Source organism: Trachypithecus francoisi, unplaced genomic scaffold (assembly GCF_009764315.1).
Source record: "Trachypithecus francoisi isolate TF-2019V2 unplaced genomic scaffold, Tfra_2.0 Lachesis_group8, whole genome shotgun sequence".
NCBI lineage: Eukaryota > Metazoa > Chordata > Mammalia > Primates > Cercopithecidae > Trachypithecus > Trachypithecus francoisi.
In genome coordinates, this window is record NW_022681473.1 from 57199395 (window position 1) to 57222538 (window position 23144).

At 40.3% G+C, this 23144-nt stretch overlaps 1 protein-coding gene across 8 annotated transcripts in view; it reads left to right on the forward strand.

The window, feature by feature from the left end:
- Nucleotides 1-5091: 5091 nt before the first annotated feature.
- RIC3 (RIC3 acetylcholine receptor chaperone) overlaps nucleotides 5092-23144 on the forward strand; it is a 56887-nt gene continuing 38834 nt past the window's right edge. For 6 of the 8 annotated variants that reach the window (XR_004436081.1, XR_004436080.1, XR_004436082.1 and 3 more), the window contains exon 1: nucleotides 5092-5444. Coding sequence is in view for 3 of the 8 variants with exons in the window: in XM_033206692.1 (XP_033062583.1) it covers nucleotides 5321-5444 (124 nt within the window). In the remaining 5 variants the exon portion in view is untranslated. Of the gene's footprint in view, nucleotides 5445-22082; nucleotides 22132-23144 lie in introns of all 8 variants that reach the window. The other 2 variants (XR_004436083.1, XR_004436084.1) reach the window with 2 other exon arrangements.

Consider the following 23144-nt stretch of genomic DNA (forward strand, 5'->3'; position numbering starts at 1 on the left):
GGAGAGAACAGAAAATCCCTGGTTGCATTTAAGCTCCAAAGGGATCCCCTGTGCAAAGCTGGAGTGATTCCTGAATACCTCTTTGCCTATTTCCAAACCTTCACTACACTCAAGAATTCCTCCCACTCCACCCTGAGTCCTTTCTCAGATAATGGCCCAAACATATCCTTTACCAAGAAAACGAAGGCAATGAGAAATGAACCCCCATGACTTTCTGTCCCTGCACCACTCCTTTTATTAACATATGCACCTGAACCCACTCCATCTCCTTTCCTCTGAGCTGATCCCTACTGCCAGGGAACTCAATGTCTAGCTCCCATGTCTGCTCCACAATCTGGGCTTTGCTCCTACATTGATCTCCCTTGCTCCTCTATTTTCCATCTCCTCTTTTCTGACACTTTTCCTCTAAATATATAAACATGCTTTTCTTTTCCCTTAGAAAAGGCACCCTCAAGTTATCACTGTAACTTTTATCCCTTCTTTTCATGCCAGCTCCATATACAGTGGGCTGTACTTGCCATCTCTACTTCCTTGTCATTTGCTCCTTCTTCAGCCTATAGCCATTAGACTTTTGATTTTTGATCTGAATTCCCTACCAATACTTTTTTTTTTTTTTTTTGAGACTGAGTCTCGCTCTGTCATCAAGGCTGAGTGCAGTGGCATGATCTCGACTCACTGCAACCTCTGCCTCCTGGGTTCAAGTCATTCTCCTGCCTCAGCCTCCTGGATAGCTGGGATTACAGGCATGCACCATCAGGCCTGGCTAATTTTTGTATTTTTAGTAGAGACAGGGTTTTATCATGCTGGCCAGGCTGGTCTCAAACTCCTGACCTCAGGTGATCCACCCACCTAGGCCTCCCAAAGTGCTAGGATTACAGGCATGAGCCACCATGCCCAGCCCCCTACCAGTACTTTATTGGAAAACCTAAACCCTTAAGATCTTCAATTTTAGTGCACTCCCAGGTCTGATGTTATACCACTAGCTACCAGAGACAGCAGCCATCCCAGGTCCCACTCCAAGCTGCCCCAACTCCATGAGCTGCCTACCAGCTCTGTCACCTTCAGGAGGCTCCTATGTCTTCCAGGCACACATCCCAACTGACTATAACAATGAATATTTTCCAAGCCAAATACTCTGGACTATAACTTGCTGGCTTTCACCTTTCTCTCAGCCACTTCCAGGACTAATGAGATCATGATCTCTGCCCATTTACTTTGGCCACCATCTAAAGTCCAAGTCCCCAAGGTCATCAGTTTGCACATGGCCCCTCATCTCCATTCTGCTCACTTCATATTTTACTCTGACTCCATTTCTGACTTCCAAACCTTCCACTTACCATGCCATATAGAGTCAAGATCTATCATCAGAAAAACTCCTATATCCTTGACTTCTTTGAAGTTTATCTTAACCACCACCACCTTCTCCTTCTCCTCCTCCTCCTCCTCCTCCTCCTCCTCCTCCTCCTCCTCCGAGATGGACTCTCACTCTGTCGCCAGGCTGGAGTGCGGTGGTGCAATCTCAGCTCACTGCGACCTCTGCCTTCCAGGTTCAAGCAATTCTCCTGCCTCAGCCTCCCAAGTAGCTGGGATTACAAGCATGCATCATCACGCCCAGCTAATTTTTGTATTTTTAGTAGAGACAGGCTTCATCATGTTGGCCAGGGTGGTCTTGATTTCTTGACCTCTTGATCCCCCCCGCCTCAGCCTCCCAAAGTGCCGGGATTACAGATGTGAGCCCCTGCACCTGGCCTGTCTTCTTCTAATGAAAACTAGGCTGTTGCCTCTGGGCTCTGTTTCCCTTGCAGATCTCCCAAAGTAAGAGCTATTTTTCTTCCTACAGCTCAAAGCCAGGGAATAGAATAGATGCCCAACTTGTTCCCCCTTGCTGCTTCCAAATTGCTTCTTCCTCTTCTTCCTTTAAAAAACACAGCTCCTGGCCAGGCGCAGTGGCTCACGCCTGTAACCGCAGCACTTTGGGAGGCCGAGGCGGGCAGATCACGAGGTCATGAGATGGAGACCATCCTGGCTAATACGGTGAAACCCCGTCTCTACTAAAAATACAAAAAAAAAAAAAAAAAAAGTCAGGTGTGGTGGCAGGTGCCTGTAATCCCAGCTACTTGGAAGGCTGAGGCAGGAGAATGGCGTGAACCCAGGAGGAGGAGCTTGCAGTAAGCAGAGATTGCACCACTGCACTGCAGCCTGGGTGACAGAGCGAGACTCTGTCTCAAAAAATAAATAAATAAATAAATAAATAAATAATAATAATAAAACCACAGCTCCTTAGAAGAGCATGTCATCTGGCTGCTCATAACTTCTTCTGTTCCTGTCACCTTCCAACCTTGTAGTAACTCCACATTCGTTGAAGATTTTAACACATGGATCAGAAATTTCCCACCACATTTCTGTCCTCATACATGGGAACTTCAACATAATGTTGTAACCTAGGTTTCCACTGTGGCTTCTTATAACTTCACATGAGCACTCTCACTAATGTCATCTTCTCCCAGACTTCATTTACTATAGATGGGCTGATGATTTCCATATTGTTTCTAGCCCAAACATCTCTTCTGAGCTCCAGGCCCATATATCCAACTGGATATTTCTACTTGGATATTTCATGGAACTTCAAATTCAGCTAGTCAAAATCTGAACTCATCTTTCTCACAAACCTGATTCTTCTGTTCTTAAAATCATGTTATATAGAATCAGTGTCTACCCAGTTACCCAAGCTAGAATTTGGGGTTGGGGGGCAGTCATTCCAGACTCCTCTGTATCTTTTAGAGACCACATCCCATTAGTCACCTCCTCCCTAATCTGCACCTATAGTCCAGGAGTCCAGTGGTTTTCTGACTAAACCTCCCCAGAGAGTAAACCTGGTAGCTAAGACGGCAAATTCTTGAGTAAGCATGCCTGTGTTCAAATCATAGCTTCCAGTTTATACTGTGTAATTGCTGGCAAGTAAATTATGTTTTCTGGGGCTCCATTTTCTTACCTGTAAAATGATACCCATAATATTGCTTACCTCTTAAAGTTATTGGGAGGATTAATTATGATATGTAAGATGCCTAAAACATAATCAGTACTCTAACTTTTAGTGATGTTAATAACATCAATGATAATAATGCCTGAGTGAAGCCAGCAGGGGCACCCATCTGGCTGCATGAATCAAGGAAAGAGATTCAGAAGATATCCATTGCTTTAAAAAAATTAAACAATTTTTTTTTTTTTTAAGAGACAGGGTCTCACTCTGTCACCCTGGCTCGAGTGGGTGCCCCTACTGGCTTCATTCAGGCATTATTATCATCTTATATATCATAACTAATTGTGGTTCACACAATCATAGCTCACTGTAGCTTCAAACTCTTGGGCTCAAGTAATCTTCCCACCTCAGCTTCCTGAGTAGTTGGGACTACAGGTGCACATCACCATGCCTGGTTAATTTTTCACATTTTTGTTGGTAGAGATTAGGGCTCTCACTATGTTGCCCAGGCTGGCCTTGAACTCTTGGTCTCAAGCCATCCTCCAGCCTTGGCCTCCCAAAGTCCTGGGATTATAGGTGTGAGCCACCGTGCCCAGTCTCAACTGCTTTTTAATCAGATTTCCAGCCAATTCTTCATTCAGATCCACTCCGCACCCCTGGCTTTAAAGGAACCCAGTACCTCCAATTCTTAAGACCATAGGTTTTGAGTGGCAAATTAGTTTACTCCTTACAGGTTTTCCCTCCACAGCCATTTAACTTTTTATGCTCTTCACCTGTGCTGTCTAATGTGGGCGCCAATGACCCACACTATCGTGCTGATAAAATCTGAAATATTTTTGATATCTTGGTTTAAAATACTATTAAAATAAATTTTACTTCTTTTTACTTTTTAAATGTGGCTGCTGGAAAATTTTAAATTACATATGTGGCTGGCATTATGTTTCTATTGGACAGTGTTGTGTGTGTCTTACAAAATTGACATTACTCATCTGCTGTCATGTTTTCTATCACTGTATTTAGTCTTGTAGTTTATACACTTTATTTATTTTCATTTTTGGGCACTGTCTTGGGAAAACAAAGATAAATGCATATGTTACATCTGCCATGTTTAACTGGAAGTTCTATGTAAGCTTTTCACAATGTAGCTCCTGCTTATATTTGTGCACTTCGTGTCCTGTCACTACTCTATTGCCCTGCCAAAATGAATTACCAATAGCTTTCTGAATACACCAGGAAGCTTCCAGCTTTGCCTTTATTTTTTTGGCCTCCTTTTCCTGGACTACCTTTCTAACCCCTCCCACCTGTCTGCCTAGTAAGTTACTCATTTTTCAACAACGAACTCAATTTCACCTTCTCAAAGGAGCTTTTCTTGACTTTTCCTCGTACCAGTTGAGCAGACTGCTCGGGGGTCCAAAATATTTCCTGCATTTTTTTGTTTATATCATTATGTGCCCTACAAAGGGAATCCGTTTTATTCATCAGACCTGTAGTGCCAAGTTGAGGGTCTAATACATAGTAAAAACTAAAATAATCCTAAATGAACAAATGAAGACAGTAACAAAGAACGGCGGGATTGTAGAGGAAGAAGAGGCTGACTGAAAAAGTTTCGAGACAGCAGTGTTTTTAAGCTGTTCTTCAGAGAAGTTTTTGACAAGTGGAGATGGTGTCAGGAATTTTCCAGGCAGTGGGAACAGGACGAGCAAAGCTTCCCTGAAGACAAGCAATATGCTAAAGAAATAGTACATCATCCAGTTTGGAAGGAGCATTGGTAAGACCAGCTCATGCAGGGCGTTGAGGTTATAGAAAGGACTTTCACTATTGTTCTGAAGATAATGGAGGGTTAAACGGTTGTAAGCTGGAGAGACAGAGAATTAGTCTTCTGTTTTAGCATTATCACCTGTGGCTGCAGCTGGATAATGAATGAGAGGGACATGAGTGGAAGTTGGAAGACAGTGAGTTCATGGAGATGATGAGAAACTCGATGTTGTGGTTTACGGGTGGGTGGGGGGCAGTGATGGTAAGTGGGGATAGAGATCCGGGCACGATGTGTAGGAGGTACAATGCACAGGACTCAGTAACGGATGAACATGGGGAATGAGGGAGGAGTTTTTAGTTAGTATGAATAGGAAGGCGAGGGTACCATTTACAGCGACGGGTAACCACGCCGGAGGAGCAGGTCAGCTCCAGACGGTGGAGATGAAGGTGCAGGCGCCTCGCACACCATGTCCCTTGCGCGACGCCGTCCGCGCCTCCCGCGGTTTGATAGGGAGCGGCAGCCTGCGCTGCGGTTCCGGTTCCGGTTCCGGTTGGCGTTTGCACCTGCGACGGCCGTGAGCAGTCATGGCGTACTCCACAGTGCAGAGAGTTGCTCTGGCTTCTGGGCTTGTCCTGGCTCTGTCGCTGCTGCTGCCGAAGGCCTTCCTGTCCCGCGGGAAGCGGCAGGAGCCGCCGCCGACACCTGAAGGTAAGAACAGGCCAGCGCTCTCTGAGCTTCCTGGCGCCGAAGAGTACGGAGAACGCTGCTCGAGGGAGGGGTGACTCTGAGAGTCTGCAGCCTTCACCGAAATATCCACCAAACTGGCAGGAGAGGGCGGACGAGACGGCGTTGAAGGGCCAGTCCCCACGGTTCCATTGTTCTCAGCAGGTGGCGACCCAGATGGTTCTGCTGCTGGAAGGGCAAGGAATGTATGCGTACATGCCTGGGCATTCTCTAGGTGGCCTTGCATACTCCCGTTTACACACAGCCACTTCTCTCTTAACCCCACTGACTTAACTCATCTTGTCACCATTTGTTCACGTGCTTTGAGCCATGGGTTCCCAGTTGGGTTTCCCTCTTTAGGTTTTCCGTGTACTTTCTGACTCGCCGCTTCGTACGAAATCAAGGCAAATGCAATTGGTACAGCAAACCTTAATTCGTTGTTTTTTTCAACTTGGTGCTGGGCTCTCACTGCTTCAGGGTCTTCTTGTGCCTTTAAAAATATATCCTGAAGATTTTAATAACCCCAGTTTCAGTTGCTGAGGTGTGGTTATGAACGAATTATTACGTTCCCCTTATTGAAGCAGTATTTATCTGTTAATTCTTCGTTGTTGGCATGATATATGTGGCGTTTAAAAATTCATCCTCTTAGCTGCACTGGGGCCTTTTACAGAATGAGTGTAAAGGCATGGTGCTGAAGGCTGGGAGAAGGAACCAGAACAATTCTCTACAGGTCATGAAGTTCTACTGGTAACTTTCTCCTGTAAATTATCCTTGTAACATCTTTGAGACATGATTTTACGATGTCTGAACACTTCCAGTAATGTTTAAACTGTTGATTGCTGGACAGCTCCTTTTGAACTGTAATCCACTTCTCTCTGCTTAATGCACATTGGCTGTAGTTCCATTCTCTTGAGCATCATACACGCTGTAAATGCAAAGCACCAAGCTTCAGGGGTGGAGGGCAGATTGAACACATAATTCTGTTTACAGAATTTGCCTGATAATCTGTGCTTGTAAGACTATCCACCTGGAAGAGACTTCTAAAACATATTTGCATATTTGTTCTTTTTTTTTTTCTTTCTGTCTCACTGCAGTAATCCCAAAGATTTTTACCTACTTTGTCTAATGATATTGTCTACCTTGAAGAAGAGTAAATTCATGATGATCCTGAACAGTGAAGATTCTTCGAAAACAGTTTTTTGGTGTTTTTTTTTTTTTCTTGTCTTTCTATTATGGTGAATTATCTTGAACAAGTACTATTGATTGTGAGTGGGAGACACTCTTCTAAACGTTGTAGAAAATATAGAGTGGAGATTAGACATGGGGTTGTTCCCTTGAGAACTCAAGTGTTGGTATTCAGTGTTCTCATCTTAGGATCTTTGTACTTTCAGTTTTCTTTATTCCTGAAGTGCAGTGCTCTTCCCTCAGTGCCCTTCTCATCATTCAAATTTCTGCTCAAATGAAACCTCCTTAGAGAGATTTAAATCCCTGATGACACTAACTCTTTCCTCTCATCGTTCCCTATTTTATCGTGTTTTATATTCTTCCTGATAGGCATCACTATATGATATAAAATATTCTTAAGTGTTTACTTGTTTTTTTGTCTCCACCTTCTAGAATGTAAGTTTGCAAGGGTAGGGACTTTATCTTGTTTATCACTATTTTTTCAGTGCCTGGCATATAATGGGAATAAATACCTTAAGATTATTAAGCTACTAATATTGTAAATTCTGTTTTTGAGAAAGAGAAGCTACTGAAGTAGTATAACCTAGGAAAAAACTTACCTGGAATGATACATTCTAGTAACTGAAACTTGCAGCAATGAATCTTAACCATTTTGGGGTTACATACCCCTTTGACAATCTTATAAAAGCTATGTATTTTCTTTCTTTCTCTCTCCTTTCTCCCTCCCTCCCTCCCTCCCTCCCTCTCTTCCTGGCCCCCTTTCCCTTTCTTTTCCCTTTCCCTGGGTCTCACTCTGTCACCTGGGCTAGAGTGCAGAGTCATGATCACAGCTCACACCAGCCTCTCCTTCCAGGGCTCAACTGATCCTCCCACCTCAGCTTCCCAAGTAACTGAGACTGCAGGCACATGCCACTATGCCTGGCTAATTAAAAAATTTTTTTTTGTTTGTGTTTGTTTTTGTATGGAGATGGGGGTCTCGTTGTTTTGCCTAGGCTGGTGTTGAACTCATGGGCTCAAGTGATCCTTCTGCCTCGGCCTTCCATAGTGTTGGGATTACAGGCGTGAGCCACTGCACTCAGCCTAAAAATTAAAACTGTATTTTCTCTCTAGAAAAATGTATGTACTCTATAAATTTACTCAGAATTTCAGTATCAATTCAGAGAATTCGCAGAACCCAGAAATCCCTGCTTTGAAGAAAGGAATAACCCTGAGTATTTGAAAATTCTTGAAAATGTGTGTCATTATGTCTTCCATTTTTGCCATTGATGTGTGTGAAACAAGCACAGTTCCCTTTCCACATGAAAGCCTTTAAGATCGTCTTTTAACAAATATTTATGATGTACCATATCACATACTATGCACACAGTATACAGACACTATGTATTCCAAGAAAAACTGAGTGCACTCCATGCTTTGAGGAGGCCACAGTTTAGTAAAGGAAAGCAGACATGTCAACAGATAAATGCAAAACAGACATGTCAGCAGATAAATGCAAGAGTGTTGGTCACAGTTACTGAAGTCTGCACAGGGAACAGTGGAGACACATATGCAATGGTCAGTGTTATTGGGACTTAAGAAGGGTTTCATAACACCAGGTGCGACAGCTCATGCCTGTAATCCCAGCACTTTGAGAGGCTGAGGCAGGAAGATTGCTTGAGCCTGGGAGTTCGAGATCAGCTTGGGCAATATAATAAGACCCTCCATCTCTACAAAAAAAGTTTTTTTATTTTTATTTTTTTTCAATTAGCTAGGCATGGTGGTGTGTACCTGTAGCCTGAGGTGGGAGGATCCTTTGAGGTCTGGAGGTCAAGGCTACAGTGAGGTGTAATTGTGTAACTGCACTGCATCCTGGGCAACAGAGTGAGACCCTACCAAAAAAGAAAAAAAAAAAAGACGGGTTTCATAGAACATAGAGGAGGGAAGTCTTTGTTTGTTTGTTTGTTTGTTTTTTGATAACAGCTTTCTTGAGATCTAATTTACATATCATACAATTCACCCACTTAAAGTTTACAATTTATTGGGTTTCAGTATATTCAGAGTTGTGCAACCATCACCACAATCAATTTTAGAATATTTCTTCAGCCCCCACAGAAACCCCATACTTTTTAGCTATTACTCCACAAATCCCCCACCCCACCTCCAGCCCTAGGCAACCACTGATCTACTTTATGTCTCTATAGATTTGCTTGTTCTGAACATTTCATATAAATGGAATCATACAATATCTGATCTTTTGTGACTGATGTCTCTTAACTAGCATAATGTTTTCAAGGTTCATCCATGTTGTAGCATGTAGCAGTACTTCTTTCTATGGCTGAATAATATTTCATTGTGTGGATATACCACATTTCATTTATTCGTTAATCAGTTGATGGACATTGAATTTTTGCCTTTTAGGTATTGTGAATAATGTTACTACTGATGTCTGTATACAAATTTTTGTGTGGACTTAATGTTTTCATTTCTTTTGGGTGTGTACATTTGGAAAATGTGAGCATTCCAGTGTGGCTGGAACTAAGCGTGGAATTTCTAGGTCGTATAGTTATTACATGTTTAACCTTTTGAGGAACTGCCAGACCATTTTCCAAAGCAGCTGTACCATTTTACATGACCAACAGCAGTGTAAGAGGGCTTCTGGTTTCTTGTCAATACTTGTTTGTTATCCGTCTTCTTGATTATAGCCATCCTAATGGGAATGAAATGGTATCTCATTGTGTGATTTTATTTGCACTTCCCTGATGACTAATGACATTGAGCATTTTTTTGTGTGTTTATTCACTCTTTGTCTATTTGTATATCTTGTTTTGGAGAAATGTCTATTCAGGTCCTTTTAACCCTCTTTAAAAGTTGGATTACTGGCCTTTTTTTTTTTTATTTTTTGAGAGAGAGACAGGGTCTCATTCTGGTGCACAGGCTGGAGTACAGTGGTGCCATCATTGCTCACTGCAGCCCCAAACTCCTGGGCTCAAGTGATTTTCCCACCTCACCCTCCCAGGTAACTAGGACTACAGGTGTGTGCCACCATACCTGGCTAATTTTTAAAATATTTTGGCAGAGATTAGGCTTTCACTGAAACCAGGCTGGTCTTGAACTTCTGGTCTCAAGTGATCCTCCCACTTTGGCCTCCTGAAGCACTGGGATTACAGGTATGAGCCACCACACCTGGCCTCTTGTCTTTTTATTGTTGAGAGTTCTTTGTATATTCTAGGTACAAGTCTGTTATCATATATATGATTTGCAAATATTTTCTTCCATTCAGTGGTTGCCTTCACTTTCTTGATGGTGCCCTTTGAATAAGAAAAGTTTTACATTTTGATGAAGTCCAGTTTATGTACTTTTTTCTTTTGTTTCTTCTGCTTTTGGTGTCATATCTGAGACAAACCGCCAAACCCAAGGTCATGAAGATTTTATGCCTATGTTTTCAAGTTTTATAATTTTTGCTCCTGCAGTTAAGTCTTTGATCCCTTTGAATTAATTTGTGTATATGGGTAAGATAGCAGTCCAACTTCATGTGGATATATAGTTGCCCCAGCACCATTTGTTGAAAAGACTATCCTTTTCTCATTGAATTGTTCTGGCACCCATGTCAAATCAGTTGACTCTAAATGTAAGAGTTTATTTCTGGACTCTCAATTATACTACATTAATCTATACACTTATCCTTATGCCAGTATCATGCTGTCTTATTGTATTTTTCTAAGTTATGAAATCATGAAATGTGTCCTCCAACTTTGTTCTTCTTTTTCAAGATTGTTTTGCTATTTTGGGTCCTGTGACCCAGCATTTCCATATGAATTTTGGATCATCACTTTAGTTTCTGCCAAAAAAAAAAAAAAAAAAATGCCAGCTGGGATTTTGATATAGTGAACTGAAGCAATTTGGAGAGTACTGCCATCTTACCAGTATTAAATCTTTCAGTCTGTGAACACAGGGTTTCTTTTTTATTTATCTAGGTCTTTAATTTATTTTAAAGGAGGTTGTAGTTTTTAGTGTGAAAGTCTTATTTTGTTAAATATATTCATAAGTATTTTGTTCTTTTTGATGTTGTTATAAATTTTGTTTTCAGATTGTTCCTTAGTGTATAGACAGTTAGTTTTTGTATATTGATACTGTGTCTTGTCACCTTGCTGAACTTGTTACCTGCATATAGTTTTACTTTTTTTTTTAAACTGAATGCCTTTTATTTTTATTTTTACTTTTCTTTGCCTAACTGCCCTAGCTGGAACCTTTAGTACAATGTTGAATAGAAGTGGTAAGAACAAACATCCTTTCTTGTCCTTGATCTTAAGAAGAAAGCTTTCATACTGGCATATGTAATGTTATCTGGGGGCATTTCATAGATGCCTTTTGTCAGGTTGAGGAAGTTCCCTTGTATTCATAGTTTGTTGAGTGTTTTTCGTTATGAAGGGGTATTGAATTTTATCAAATACTTTTCTCTATGTCTGTTGAGATGATTATGTGGGTTTTGTCCTTTATTGATGTGGCATATTACATTAATTGAAATTTAGATGTTAACCCAGCTTTACCTTCCTTGGCTAAATTGAGGAGGCAACTCTTAAAGTGTTTTGTTTTGTTTTGTTTTTAAATAATCCAGATGAAAAAGAAGGACATTCTAAGCAGAAGAAACACAGAGCAAAGAAACACAGAGGCTTAGGGCCAGGTGCAGTGACTCATGTCTATAATTCCAGCACTTGGGGAGCCCAAGGCAGGCAGATTGCTTGAGGCCAGGAGTTCGAGACCAGCCTGGCCAACATGTAGAAACCCTGTCTCTACTAAAAATATAAAAATTAGCCCGGTGTGGTGGTGCACGCCCGTAATTCCAGCTACTTGGGAGGCTGAAGCAGGAGAATCACTTGAACCTGGGAGATGGAGGTTGCAGTGAGCTGAGATCCCGCCACTGCATTCCAGCCTGGGTGACAGAGCAAGACTCTGTCTCAAAAAAAGAAAAAGAAAAGAAAAGAGAAGAGAAGAGAAGAGAAGAGAAAAGAAACATAGAGCCTTGAAGTATCCTTAGAGTTGTGAGAGAAGACACCAGAGAAGTTGCCATGGGCCAAATTGTGAAGGTTTTTTTCTGTCATACTTAAGGAGTTTGGGTTTTATTTTAAAGGCAGATGAGGCATCATTGAGTGTGTAAGGAAAAGAGAAACATTTAACCTGGTTTTAGAAAGGACACCCTAGCAGCAGTGTAGACACTGCGTTGTGAGGATTTCTTCAGGGAGAAGATTGTTGTAGTCATCCAGTTGAGACATCATGAGCATCAGCAAGTCATTGTCATTGGGCTCATCAGTTAGGATGCTTGTGACAAGTGACAGAAAAGTCAGCTTGACTTGTCTTAAGACAGGGAATTTATTGACTTGTGTAAATGAAAAGACCCTGCCCTGTGTTAGAACTGTCTTGCAGTATGGTTTGATCAAGAGACTCACAGTTGTCACATTGGGGCTCCAGCTCTTATTTTCTGTGTCCTTTTCACTCTGGGTTCATTCTCAAGTTGGTTCTGTACCCTGGCTGCTCTCTCAGGGTAGTAACAATGGTTGAAAAAGTTTGAGACATTACCGCCTCACACGCAATTGCCCAGAGAAAGTGAGAGTGCCTAATTTATATATGTGTGTGTGTAGAGCTGGCCTGGAACTCCTGGCCTCAAGTCATTGTCCCACCTCAGCCTCCTAACATGCTGGGATTACTGCACTTTGCTGGGCACAGCTCCAGGCTTCTTTTCTTTTAAGTCCTCCTTCACTCTCACCTTCCAGCCCTACTCCCCAGATTCTTTCCCAGAAGTTCCAGCAAACATATCCACTCACGTTAATGGCTTGAATTAAGTTAACTTGTGGTACCGTGGGTAGAGAGAATATAGTGATGAATCCACTCTGGAGTTGAGAGGAGTTTCCAAAGGAAAATATGGATATTGGAGCAAGAGAGGTTATCAATGGATAGACTGGAGGAAAGAGAACAATTTTAAGAGATATTTTAAAATAGAATTGGAAAGTGAGGGAGAGGGAGACATCTAGATTATTCTCAGGTTTAGGTGAAGGTGTAGATGGTGATTTCCTTTGCCAAAATAGGAATGGAGGAAAAGTAGATTAAAGGTGTGTGAAAGGAAAATAAAAACTTGGGACCCCAGTTCACTATGCCAAAAGGAAAAAATTAAGCTGAAAGCTGAGTCATGCAAGAAACTGCCTTTCCTTTTGTTCCTAAGCAGGTAGCTACAGATAAAAAATTAAGTATCTCCACAGTTAGCTACCCTATGTTCACCTTATCTTATGTAAAGTGCCGATTTACTGAGCACCAGATGAATACATAATTGACTATTCCCCTACCTACTCGTTTTCTCTTGCAACATATGGATTACCGTACCCTTCTTTCCCCTCCAGCATACTTTTCCCCTTGAAATATTGAAGCCCTTAAAATCATCTTTGGAGAAAGGCACAGACCTTTCTCCTGGGTGTGTCCTTAACGTTGGCAAAATAAACTTCTAAATTGATTGAGGCCTGTCCCAGATACTTTTTGGTTTACAGGTGTAAGATGATTAATTCAGGAATTGAAAAAGTAGTATTATGTCCCTTTCTTCAGTCTTCTTTCCTGTGTTAACATCCCTAGCTCCCTCTTCCATTCCTGGTATGACCTAGTTACAAGTATTTGAACATAGCCCTCTTAGAAGAGGCTCTTAGAACTGCAAATAACAGCGTATCTAAGACAGTTCATGAAAGACCAATGTGTTGTTTCCCTGCACTTTTCTTTTTCTATACTTAATGCTTTCTGGGGATTGCTTTAGTTTGTAGCATTTTACTTGCTGACTTTGCTGTATGTTATAATTCTGTGCCTTTTTTTTTTTCTTTTTAATAGGAGCTGCTCATCTAGGTTTTGTTCATTTTCTACGGTTCATTTGATGTTTCAGAATGAAATGTAGGACTTTGTAGTTTTCCCTGTTGCATTTTATCTGTTTAAATTTGGCCAAGAATTCTAGCTCTTGCAATTTGTTCAGAGCATTCATTGTTTTATTCAGTGTATTTGTTTACCATTTCTTAGCTGTGTGCCATTCCTGATTTTTAAAAAACTTTTTGTTAAAGGCATTTTCTAACATAAGCAAAAGTTAAGAGAGTAGTAAAATGAATCCGTATCACCCTGCTTCAGCAGCCATCAATACATGGCCAGTCTTGTGTCATGGGTATCCCCACCCTCTTTTCCCCCCATTCACTGGATTATTTTGAAGGAAATCCTAGACACTGGATCATTTTTCATCCTCAAATGCTTCAGTATGCATCTCAAAAAATGGATTCTTATTAAAATATAGCCACAATACCATTGTCACATCTAAAAAATCAATACTTCCTTAATGTCATTAAATATCTAGTTGATGTTCAAATTTTTCCTACCATGTTATAATTTTTCTTTTTTTCTTTCTTTTTTTTTTTACAATTTTACCTTTGACTATGATCAGCATGTTTTCTCTTTTTGTTTGTTTTTTGAGACGGAGTCTCGCTCTGATGCTCAGGCTGGAGGGTGGTGGCAGGATCTGAGCTCACTGAAACCTCTGCCTCCCAAGTTCAAGCAATTCTCCTGCCTCAGCCTCCTGAATAGCTGGTATTACAGGTACCCACCACCATGCCTGGCTCATTTTTTTGTATTTTCAGTAGAGACAGGGTTTCACCATGTTGGCCAGGCTAATCTTGAACCCCTGACCTCAGATGATCCTCCTGCCTTGGCCTCCCAAAGTGCTGGAATTACGGCATGAGCCACCATGCCCGGCCTCAGCATGTTTTCTTGATAGGTCAAATTATTGTTTTAAATGTATTAGTCATTTAAAACTGCTTTTAGACTCCCATCAGTCTATTCACGGAAACGTTTTGTTTAGGGTCATTCAACCAGTTGGTTATTTGGTTGCACTATTCCATCTTACTCTGTCACCCTGGTTTGTCTGCTTCTTGCTTCTTCCTTCCCCACTTCAGTCTATTCTCAATATAGCTGCCATAGTATTATGTTGAAGCTTAAGTCAACTCACATCTCTCCCCTCCTCAAAATTCTCCAGCAACTTCCTGGCTCAGATGAAAAGATAGTCTATACATGACCCAAAAGGTCCTATATAATTATCTTCCCCATTTGCTTCTACTTTTGTATGTTTCTCACTTTGTTGTGGCCACACTGGCTGCTTCCTCACTGTTCCTTGAATATACCAAGCATACTCCCAATTCATTGCCTTTGCATTTGCTGCTTCCGTTGTTTGAAATGCTCTTCTTTTGGATATCCATGTGCCTTTTCCGTGATCTTCGTGTTTTCTCTCAACTTGCATTTCCTGATGCCTTCTCTGGCCATTCCAGCTAAAATCTTAACTTCCAACACTGTCCTACCCTGTCTCCCTGCCTTATTTTTTGTCCTTAGTATTTATCATTATCTTGTTTATTGTCTCTTTTCCTGCTTAGAAAGGGGGCCCTGTGGCCGAGCGTGGTGGCTCATGCCTGTAATCCCAGCACTTTGGGAGGCCGAGGCGGGTGGATCATGAGGTCAGGAGTTCAAGACCAGCCTGGCCAACATGGTGAAACCCTGTCTCTACTAAAAATACAAAAATTTGCTGGGCTTGTTGGCAGGCGCCTGTAATCCCAGCTATTTGAGAGGCTGAGGCAGAGAATTGCTTGAACCCAGGAGGTGGAGGTTGCAGTGAGCTGAGATTGTGCCACGCACTCCAGCCTGGGCGACAGAGTGAGACTCCATCTTAAAAAAAAAAAAAAAATGGAGGCTCCGTGAGGCTAAGGATTTATATTTGTTTTGTTCATGGCTGTGTGTCCAGCTTTAGATGAGGCCTGCACATAAGTAGACAATAAATATTTATTGAATGAGTGAAAGAATGAGTTAGTTAATTAGAGCTGGCTCCTAGGGATCATGACTTCCTCTATTAGCATTTGTAAGCCATTACCTTATTATTATTGCATTCATTATGGTTACATAAATGATCATGCAACCATATGATAGACTATTATGAATTCAGTAATTTATATTCGTGAAGAGTTTTAAATGACATGGGAACATTGTATGATATCAGTGAAAAGTAAAGATATATACTCACTAGAAAGACGTCAACATTTTAACAGTGGATATTTCTAGATCACATAATTATGAGGAATTCTTTAAGTTTTTCTGTACTTTCTCAATTTTTTATAGGTATGCATTTCTTTTATAATCAGAAAAAAAGTACTTTCTTTTCCCTTCTACATCCATTCAAAAAAATGTAAGAATCCTTTTTAGAATCTAGCCCAAGAGTTACAACCTGTTCACTTCTCTGTAGTTGGTAGAGTTTGTCATCCACTTTCTGCTTTCCACAGACTGGAAGAGTAGTTCTCTATCTCCATTCTTTTAAGACTTCACTTTTTACCAACATAATTTCTTAAATTTTTCTTTAGTTCAGTGACCTTATTTGGAAGTTTTCCCAGTTCTCTTGATAGAAATTATTTAGTGAATATACTTGAATTTATCCTCCTCTGGGACTTTACTTTTGTCCTTAGAATTGTTAATTCTCCACTGAACCAGAAATTTATCCCCTTTGATATAGAAGCAAAATGGAGGTTGACAAGTTCTGTTTTCTTACCATTTTATCCTAAGGCAAATTGCCTTTTTTCTCTAAACATCACTAAAAACACCCCTTTTGCTTTTGCTAGCCTTTTTGTAAATCTGGATTTATTTTGGGCCTTGGCCTCCTCGTGTTGTTCTTCCAAGTCTTGCCACTCTTTCATGCTGGTTGCTTATGTGTCTGTCCATCTTTTCTGTCCTTTTAGAAGAGCTACCTGCGCATCCTTTTTTTTTTTTTTTCCTCTGCTGTTCCTACCTGCTTGAGAATTTTTGAAGTGCCTACATAGAAAGGTATTTTAAGGGCTTTCCTCTCAGAGAGCATCTCATGCCGTGGCGTTATGTCTGTTTTCAAAACTTCTTAACTCTGGGCCAGGAATGGTGGCTCACACCTGTAATCCTAGCACTTTGGGAGGCTGAGGCAGACAGATCGCCTGAGATCAGGAGTTCAAGACCAGCCTGGCCAACATGGTGAAACCCTGTCTCTACTAAAAATACAAAAATTAGCTGAGCAATGTGGTGCATGTCTGTGGTCCCAGCTACTTGAGAGGCTGAGGCAGGAGAATCACTTGAACCTGGGAGGTGGAACAGTGACCCGAGATTGTGCTACTGTCCTGCAGCCTGGGTGACAGAGACTCCGTCTCAAAAAAAAAAAAAAAACCAAAACACGCAACTTCTTAACTCTGGCTTCCTAAAGTTTGTGCTACACGATTCCTACTTTGTTGTCAGAAACACTAAGATCTCATTCTCCTGAGGTTCTCCTTTCATTTCGTCAACCAGTTTCTTCCTTGGTCAGAGTAGCAGTTCTCCTGCTCTCCCTATGTACCTGTGGAACATAAAAATGTCAGCACACTTGGTCTAGAACTTGTCAGTTGTTGCATTGTCAACTGAATGAGAGTTTGAATAGGTTCCAGGGTAGTTGAAATACTCCAAGATGACAGTGTGCCACTCTGTGTTAGAGGTGGCTTCAAGAGAGTCCTATCTACTACTTCTACTTGGCTGGGAACCTTTGGTGTTCCCACAGTAACAATGTATCTGGGCATCTTTCCTGCTGACCCTGCCTGAATGCTTATAAATAGGGTTCCTTAGTAGCCCCCCTCCAGTGGCTCTGTTCCTGTGGAATAGCACAGACCCTTTGTCACATATACATATCCACGTATACATACATATACACATATACATGTATGACATACATATATAATTCTTTGTTATATTAAACTAGCTTCTTATGTGTTGGTATGTAAGTGCCTGAAGACAAAGATATTATTTTGGTTGCTTACCATTTATTTTCCCTAATGAAGCATCAGAAATCTACTCTGAAGGAATATTTGAAGGACAGAGATTAGGAAATCATTTTGATTTCAGAGGGTCATTTTCCTGTTCATATATTATGAAAATGAACAGAAAACAATGGACAATTTGAGAGCCCATGAATGCTTGTAAATTAGGCATTTTTCAAGTTTAGAAACTTACAGTTAAGTGGGTATGGAATACCTTGCTTGATCAGTCATCCTAATTGCCAGTTTCTATTCTAGAAACTATAAAATTGAAAACTGGCAGGATAATGAAGTAAAAAACTATTTTTAGCCCTACAAGTGACTGGGCAGGATCTTGAGATTCTAATAAAGGCTAACACTCGCAGTATAATTCATCTAGATCAGGTCAGCAAAGATTGTAGTATGCAAGACCCAGAGCCTGCCCTATGGGGGACCCAAACAAATACAACACTAGGCCTTTATTCAAGAAGTTCTTAGTTTGTCTTCCAGCCGGAGGCCACCAGGAACACACCTGTAGTTGAACAAGCTGAGTGTATTACACATTGCAGCAAGGGAGAATGCACACCATGGGGAATTATGGGGCATCTCAGTAAGGCACTGTTAGAAAAAGTCATTATAGGATGTGGGTTTGTGTTAGGTGATCTGGAGGATGGTTTAAGGATGTGGTACTTTACTCTGAGTTAGATGCTTTCGGGAAGTAAGGCAAATTCTATGACTGGTGTCTTAACAGTTTATCTAAAGGGAGGGCCAACTAGAGAAAGACTAAAGCTGTAATTTATAAAGAAGCCCCCTCATTCACATTACCAGCACTAGGGGATATTAGGTGTTTTGTGGCTTGGACAGTATTCATGTTTTCTCTGTGTTCAGACAGATTACAGAGTGGTCTTGTTTTTTTCTTGATCCATCATGATCACAGAATGGCCTTGTCTAATGTTGGTGTTCTGAAATTGCTTATGTGTAGCAGGAGAACACCACAACTTATCTGTGAGTACCAAGCCAGCTTATGGCAGTATCAATGCCTAGCTGATAATAGCAGGCCAACTTTTGCATGTTAGAGGCTGCTTTTCTTCTTCTCAGATATGATATACACCAAATAAAATTGGATGGAGATGGTGCTTAGTGGAAAATGTTACTTGTTTTTGTTTCCCAATTCATTTTTAAGTACAGGCTATAAGACACATTAATAAAACTCTTGAATACGGCCCAGTGTGGTAAGTGCAGTTAAAGAGGCTCAAGCAGTGTGTTTCACAGGCATGGGGAGTAGCATGAGAAAATGCTTTGGGGGTGTGGGGGCAGTATCTGGCCTGGGCCTTGGAGGATTGGCTGGATTTAGGTATGTGGAGTTGGAGAGGAAAGCAAAGCCACTGGAGGGTAAGCATAGGCTCAGAAGCAAGAAGATAAAAGTCAGGTTCAAAGCATGGTGAGAACCCTAGTTTTGACTAAATGAGTGGTATGTAATGGGAAGGTAGTGTGAAGAGGTACTTTTGGGTTAGATTATGGAATTCAGTTGTCTAAATTCAGTTTGTGGGGAGAGAAAATCAGAATTTGTTATATACCTACTATATGTGCTAGGTGCTTTGTATATATGATATTATTTAATCTGTAATTCTTGTAAACCCTGGAAAGTAGATATCATACCCATTTTACAGATGATTAAAATGAGCTCTAGAAAGATTAATTTAACCTCCACTGAAATAGTTGGAGGCACAGCCATAATCTTAACCAGTAACTGACTGAAAAGGTGGCACTCATTCTACTTCAATGTGCTACTTCCATTCTGCTGTAATACAGCCTCTTGTCATCAGTGGAAATCATTAGAAGCTTTTGATCAGAGAAATGGCAAGACCAGTTAGAATTGTGCTTTAGGAAGATTATTCTGGTAACAAAACAGTGGTAATTGATGTGTATTGAGTATATGGATCAGGCCCTGTGCTAAGCAACTTAGATATATAATGATCTCTTTTAGTAATATATAGGATGGATTGAGAGTGGAGAGGTTAATAAAAGATGAAAAAAATCTGATTAAATTAGCAGAAATTGTGAAAGCAGTAGAGAACAAAGCAGAATCAGGTAGAAGGGAAATGTAAGAAGATAGGGCCCTTGGAGGAGACAGGTGAGGAAGAAACAGCTGTTGTCTTGGCTTCTACTTTAAGTAATAGTGAATCAAATATGGCCTCTACAACTTCATCAATGTTTAAGGAAGAGCTTGGCTGTCTTAAGGAACTGGCCCCCTTAAGACCTTTTTTGAACCGCTGTTTCTATTTTTTTATTAAAATAGAAACATGTCCAGTTCTTTATAGATTTATTTGCCCCAAGAATGAAATGCTGCAGATGAGTTAATGTTGCTTTCAGAAAACTCTTTTGTTAACAGTGCTGAAATTTTTGTTTTTGTTTTTAGCAATAGGTATGGTTATTAACAAAGGAAGGTAGAGCTTCACTTTGTAAAATCCATTAATTTTTTTTTAAATTATTTTTTTCGAGACAGATTCTCACTGTCACCCAGGCTGGAGTGCAGTGGCGTGATTTTGGCTCACTGCAACCTCCGCCTCCTGGGTTCAAGCGATTCTTCTGCCTTAGCCTCCTGAGTAGCTGGGATTATAGGCATGTGCCACCATGCCCAGCTAATTTTTCTATTTTTAGTGAAGACGGGGTTTCACTGTGTTGGCCAAGCCAGTTTCAAACCCCTGACTTCGGGTGATCTGCCCGCCTTGGTCTCCCAAAGTGCTGGGATTACAGACGTGAGCCACCTCACCTGGCCAGAATCCATTAACGTTAAGTTTTTAGTTAAGCTTAAATGATAACCTAAGTGAATTTTTTTTTTTTTTTGAGATGGGGTCTCCTGTTGCCCAGGCTGATCACACCACAGCCTCAAGCTCCTGGGCTTGAGCAGTCCTTTTGCCTCAGCCTCCTGAATAGCTGGGACTACAGGCGCATGCCACCATACCCGGCTGATTTATAAAAGTTTTTGTAGAGAGGAGGTCTTGCCATCTTGCCCAGACTGGTCTTGAACTCCTGGGCTTAAGCAATCTTCCCATCTCAGCCTCACTAAATGCTGGGATTAAATTTTAATAATTAAGGAAACCTAAATATGGGCAAAGCTTTCAATAAACAATTAGGATTTAGTCACGTTCCCTTTTACGGAATATTGAAGTACCTGTAGAGATAGTCACACAGCTGTTTTGTTTTCTAGATTAGAAAACCTACAGTTTTATGTTCTGATATCTTTATTCTGATTTCTTTAGCTGTTTTTAATAAAGCAAACTTAAAAAAACACATCTTATTTGTAATGTAACTATGAACTAGAACATTTGTAATAGAGAAAAATTGAAAATAATCTAAATGTTTATCAGCAGAAAAAGGGGTAAATAAATTATAATATGATCATACAGTGTGATGCTATATTGCAGTTTAAATGAATCAGCTAGAGCTATACATATCAACATGGATACATTTATTGGCCAAAGTGTTGATTCCCCCTCTGGAAAAAAAGACAGAAGAGGAAAGTTGAAGAAGCCTGTGTCCAATATAATCCCATAATATAAAGGAATTTTTTAAATTGTGGTAAGCATTTTGAGGTAAACAGTTCAGTAGCGTTAAGTACATTCACATTGTTGTGCAACCGTCACCACTGCCTATCCACAATATGAAGTTTTAAAACATTCAAGGCAATATTATATGTTGTTTATAGAAGCTTATATATTGTTTATAGATGCATAGTTATGCAGTAAAATCTAAAAGCACGCATTCTAATAATAAGCACCAAAATCAGAATGGTGTTTATCTCAGAGAGGGTGTGGGGGAAAAGTACACAAGGGACTTCAGTTATATTTGGGCGGTGGACATACAAGTGTTCATAAATTATCTATACTTTTATATACCTGGCATATTTCATAGTTTCAGATTTTTCTTTTGTAAAAAAAAATTCCCACTAGAAATTTCCAAATGTTTTATAATCATTAACTTTTTATAGATTCTGGGCTATTCAGTTTTAAGAAACATGGTGGTACCAAGATCCAAGAGGTGAGGTTGCTACCTGTTGAGGCCTGTTAACTTTACGAGAAGAGAAATCTTTGCCAAATGCAGTGTTGTCATTGTTGCCTACCATCTTAAGTGTCACAGGTAGCAGATGTTGTAGGTCTCAAGCCTAAAGGTTGGAGAGAATGAATCTATAAAGAAAGGAAATGCAAGAGGAGAGCAGGTTTTAGGAGGTGAAGATGAGTTCGTTTTTAGGCTTGAGATGGTAGACATACAAGAAGACATATACTAATTGAATTTAGAGATAAGAGACAAGAGCTTGGGGGAAAAGTTAGAACTAGAAGTACACATTTGGAAATTCCAGTGTATTCCTTGAATAAATGAGTTTGCCGAAGGAAAGTATAAAGAAAGAACAGGCGGAGACAAAGTACTGGGGAAGGGGATTAAAGAAGAACCAGTGAAAGAGATTGAGAAGGAATAGGTTGAAGGACAAGTGGGAAAAGAGAAGAGTAATGTGCCATAGAGATTTCCTGCACATAGAGTAATGTGCAGGAAAAATTGTGAAGAATTTATTCAGATTAATCCAGTATTTATTGAATGACCACTATGTGATAATCACTTTTTTGTATTGCAGAAAATTAAGAGTGGGAACTGAGAAAAAGCCATTGGATTTGACGGTTAAGGTGGAGTTACTATGTCATTGTAATTATGCTCCTTGTCTGTAAGCTCTTTTTAAAGACAGAGATCCTGTTCTATTTGTCATTCTAATCTCAGAGCCTGACACAGTGTCTGTCACATTGTTTAGTGCTCAGCAGTAAATATGTGAACAATAATACCAAATATAAAGTACTCAGATTTCTTCTAGGATATAAAACATATTTTTTGCTATCTAGTCTATATGTTCCATTGCTCTCTAAATCTCTCTTCTGTCTTTGAAAATAGTATTTTTTACTTTTTCAACACCTCTTTGATATTATCAGTAACCTTCTTAATTCTTATACAGGTTTCCTTATCAATAACTTCTTTAATCAGTTCTAACATAGGTTTCTTCTGACCTCATCATGATTCATTCATTGTTGCTTTTTGAAACCCTATTTTTTGTTTTCTTTCTTACTCCTGTTACTCATTCATCAACTCCATATAAAGACAGTCCTATCAGTCAGAGCTGTGTAGAGGTAGCATGAACTTCCTGGGGAAAGCATTGTTTTCTATCCTGTGGTATACAGCAGAATCAGGACCACAATTTGAAGCATATGAGCGTATTAAACACAGGTGGTTAGACTAGCTGGCTCTAAAAAAAAAGTTTTGTTGAGAAAGAATTTACATACCATGCAATTCACCTATTTAAAATGTACAGTCACTGTAGTTTTTAGTATATTCATAGAGTTGTGCAACTATCACTACAGTCAATTTTAGAACTTTTAAAATCACACACCTCCCCACCAAAAACTTCATACACATTAGGCAGTCACTTTTTCCCTCCTCTGCACCCCTCCAAATCCCAGCTCTAGGTAATCACTAGTCTACTTTCTGTCTCTATAGACTTGCCTATTCTGGATATTTCATTTTAATGGAACCATGTAATACGTGGTTTTCCATGGCTGGCTGTATTCACTTACAATATTTTCAGAGTTCACCCATGTTGTAGTATGGATCAGTACTTTATTCCTTTTTATGGCTGGATAATACTGTGTTG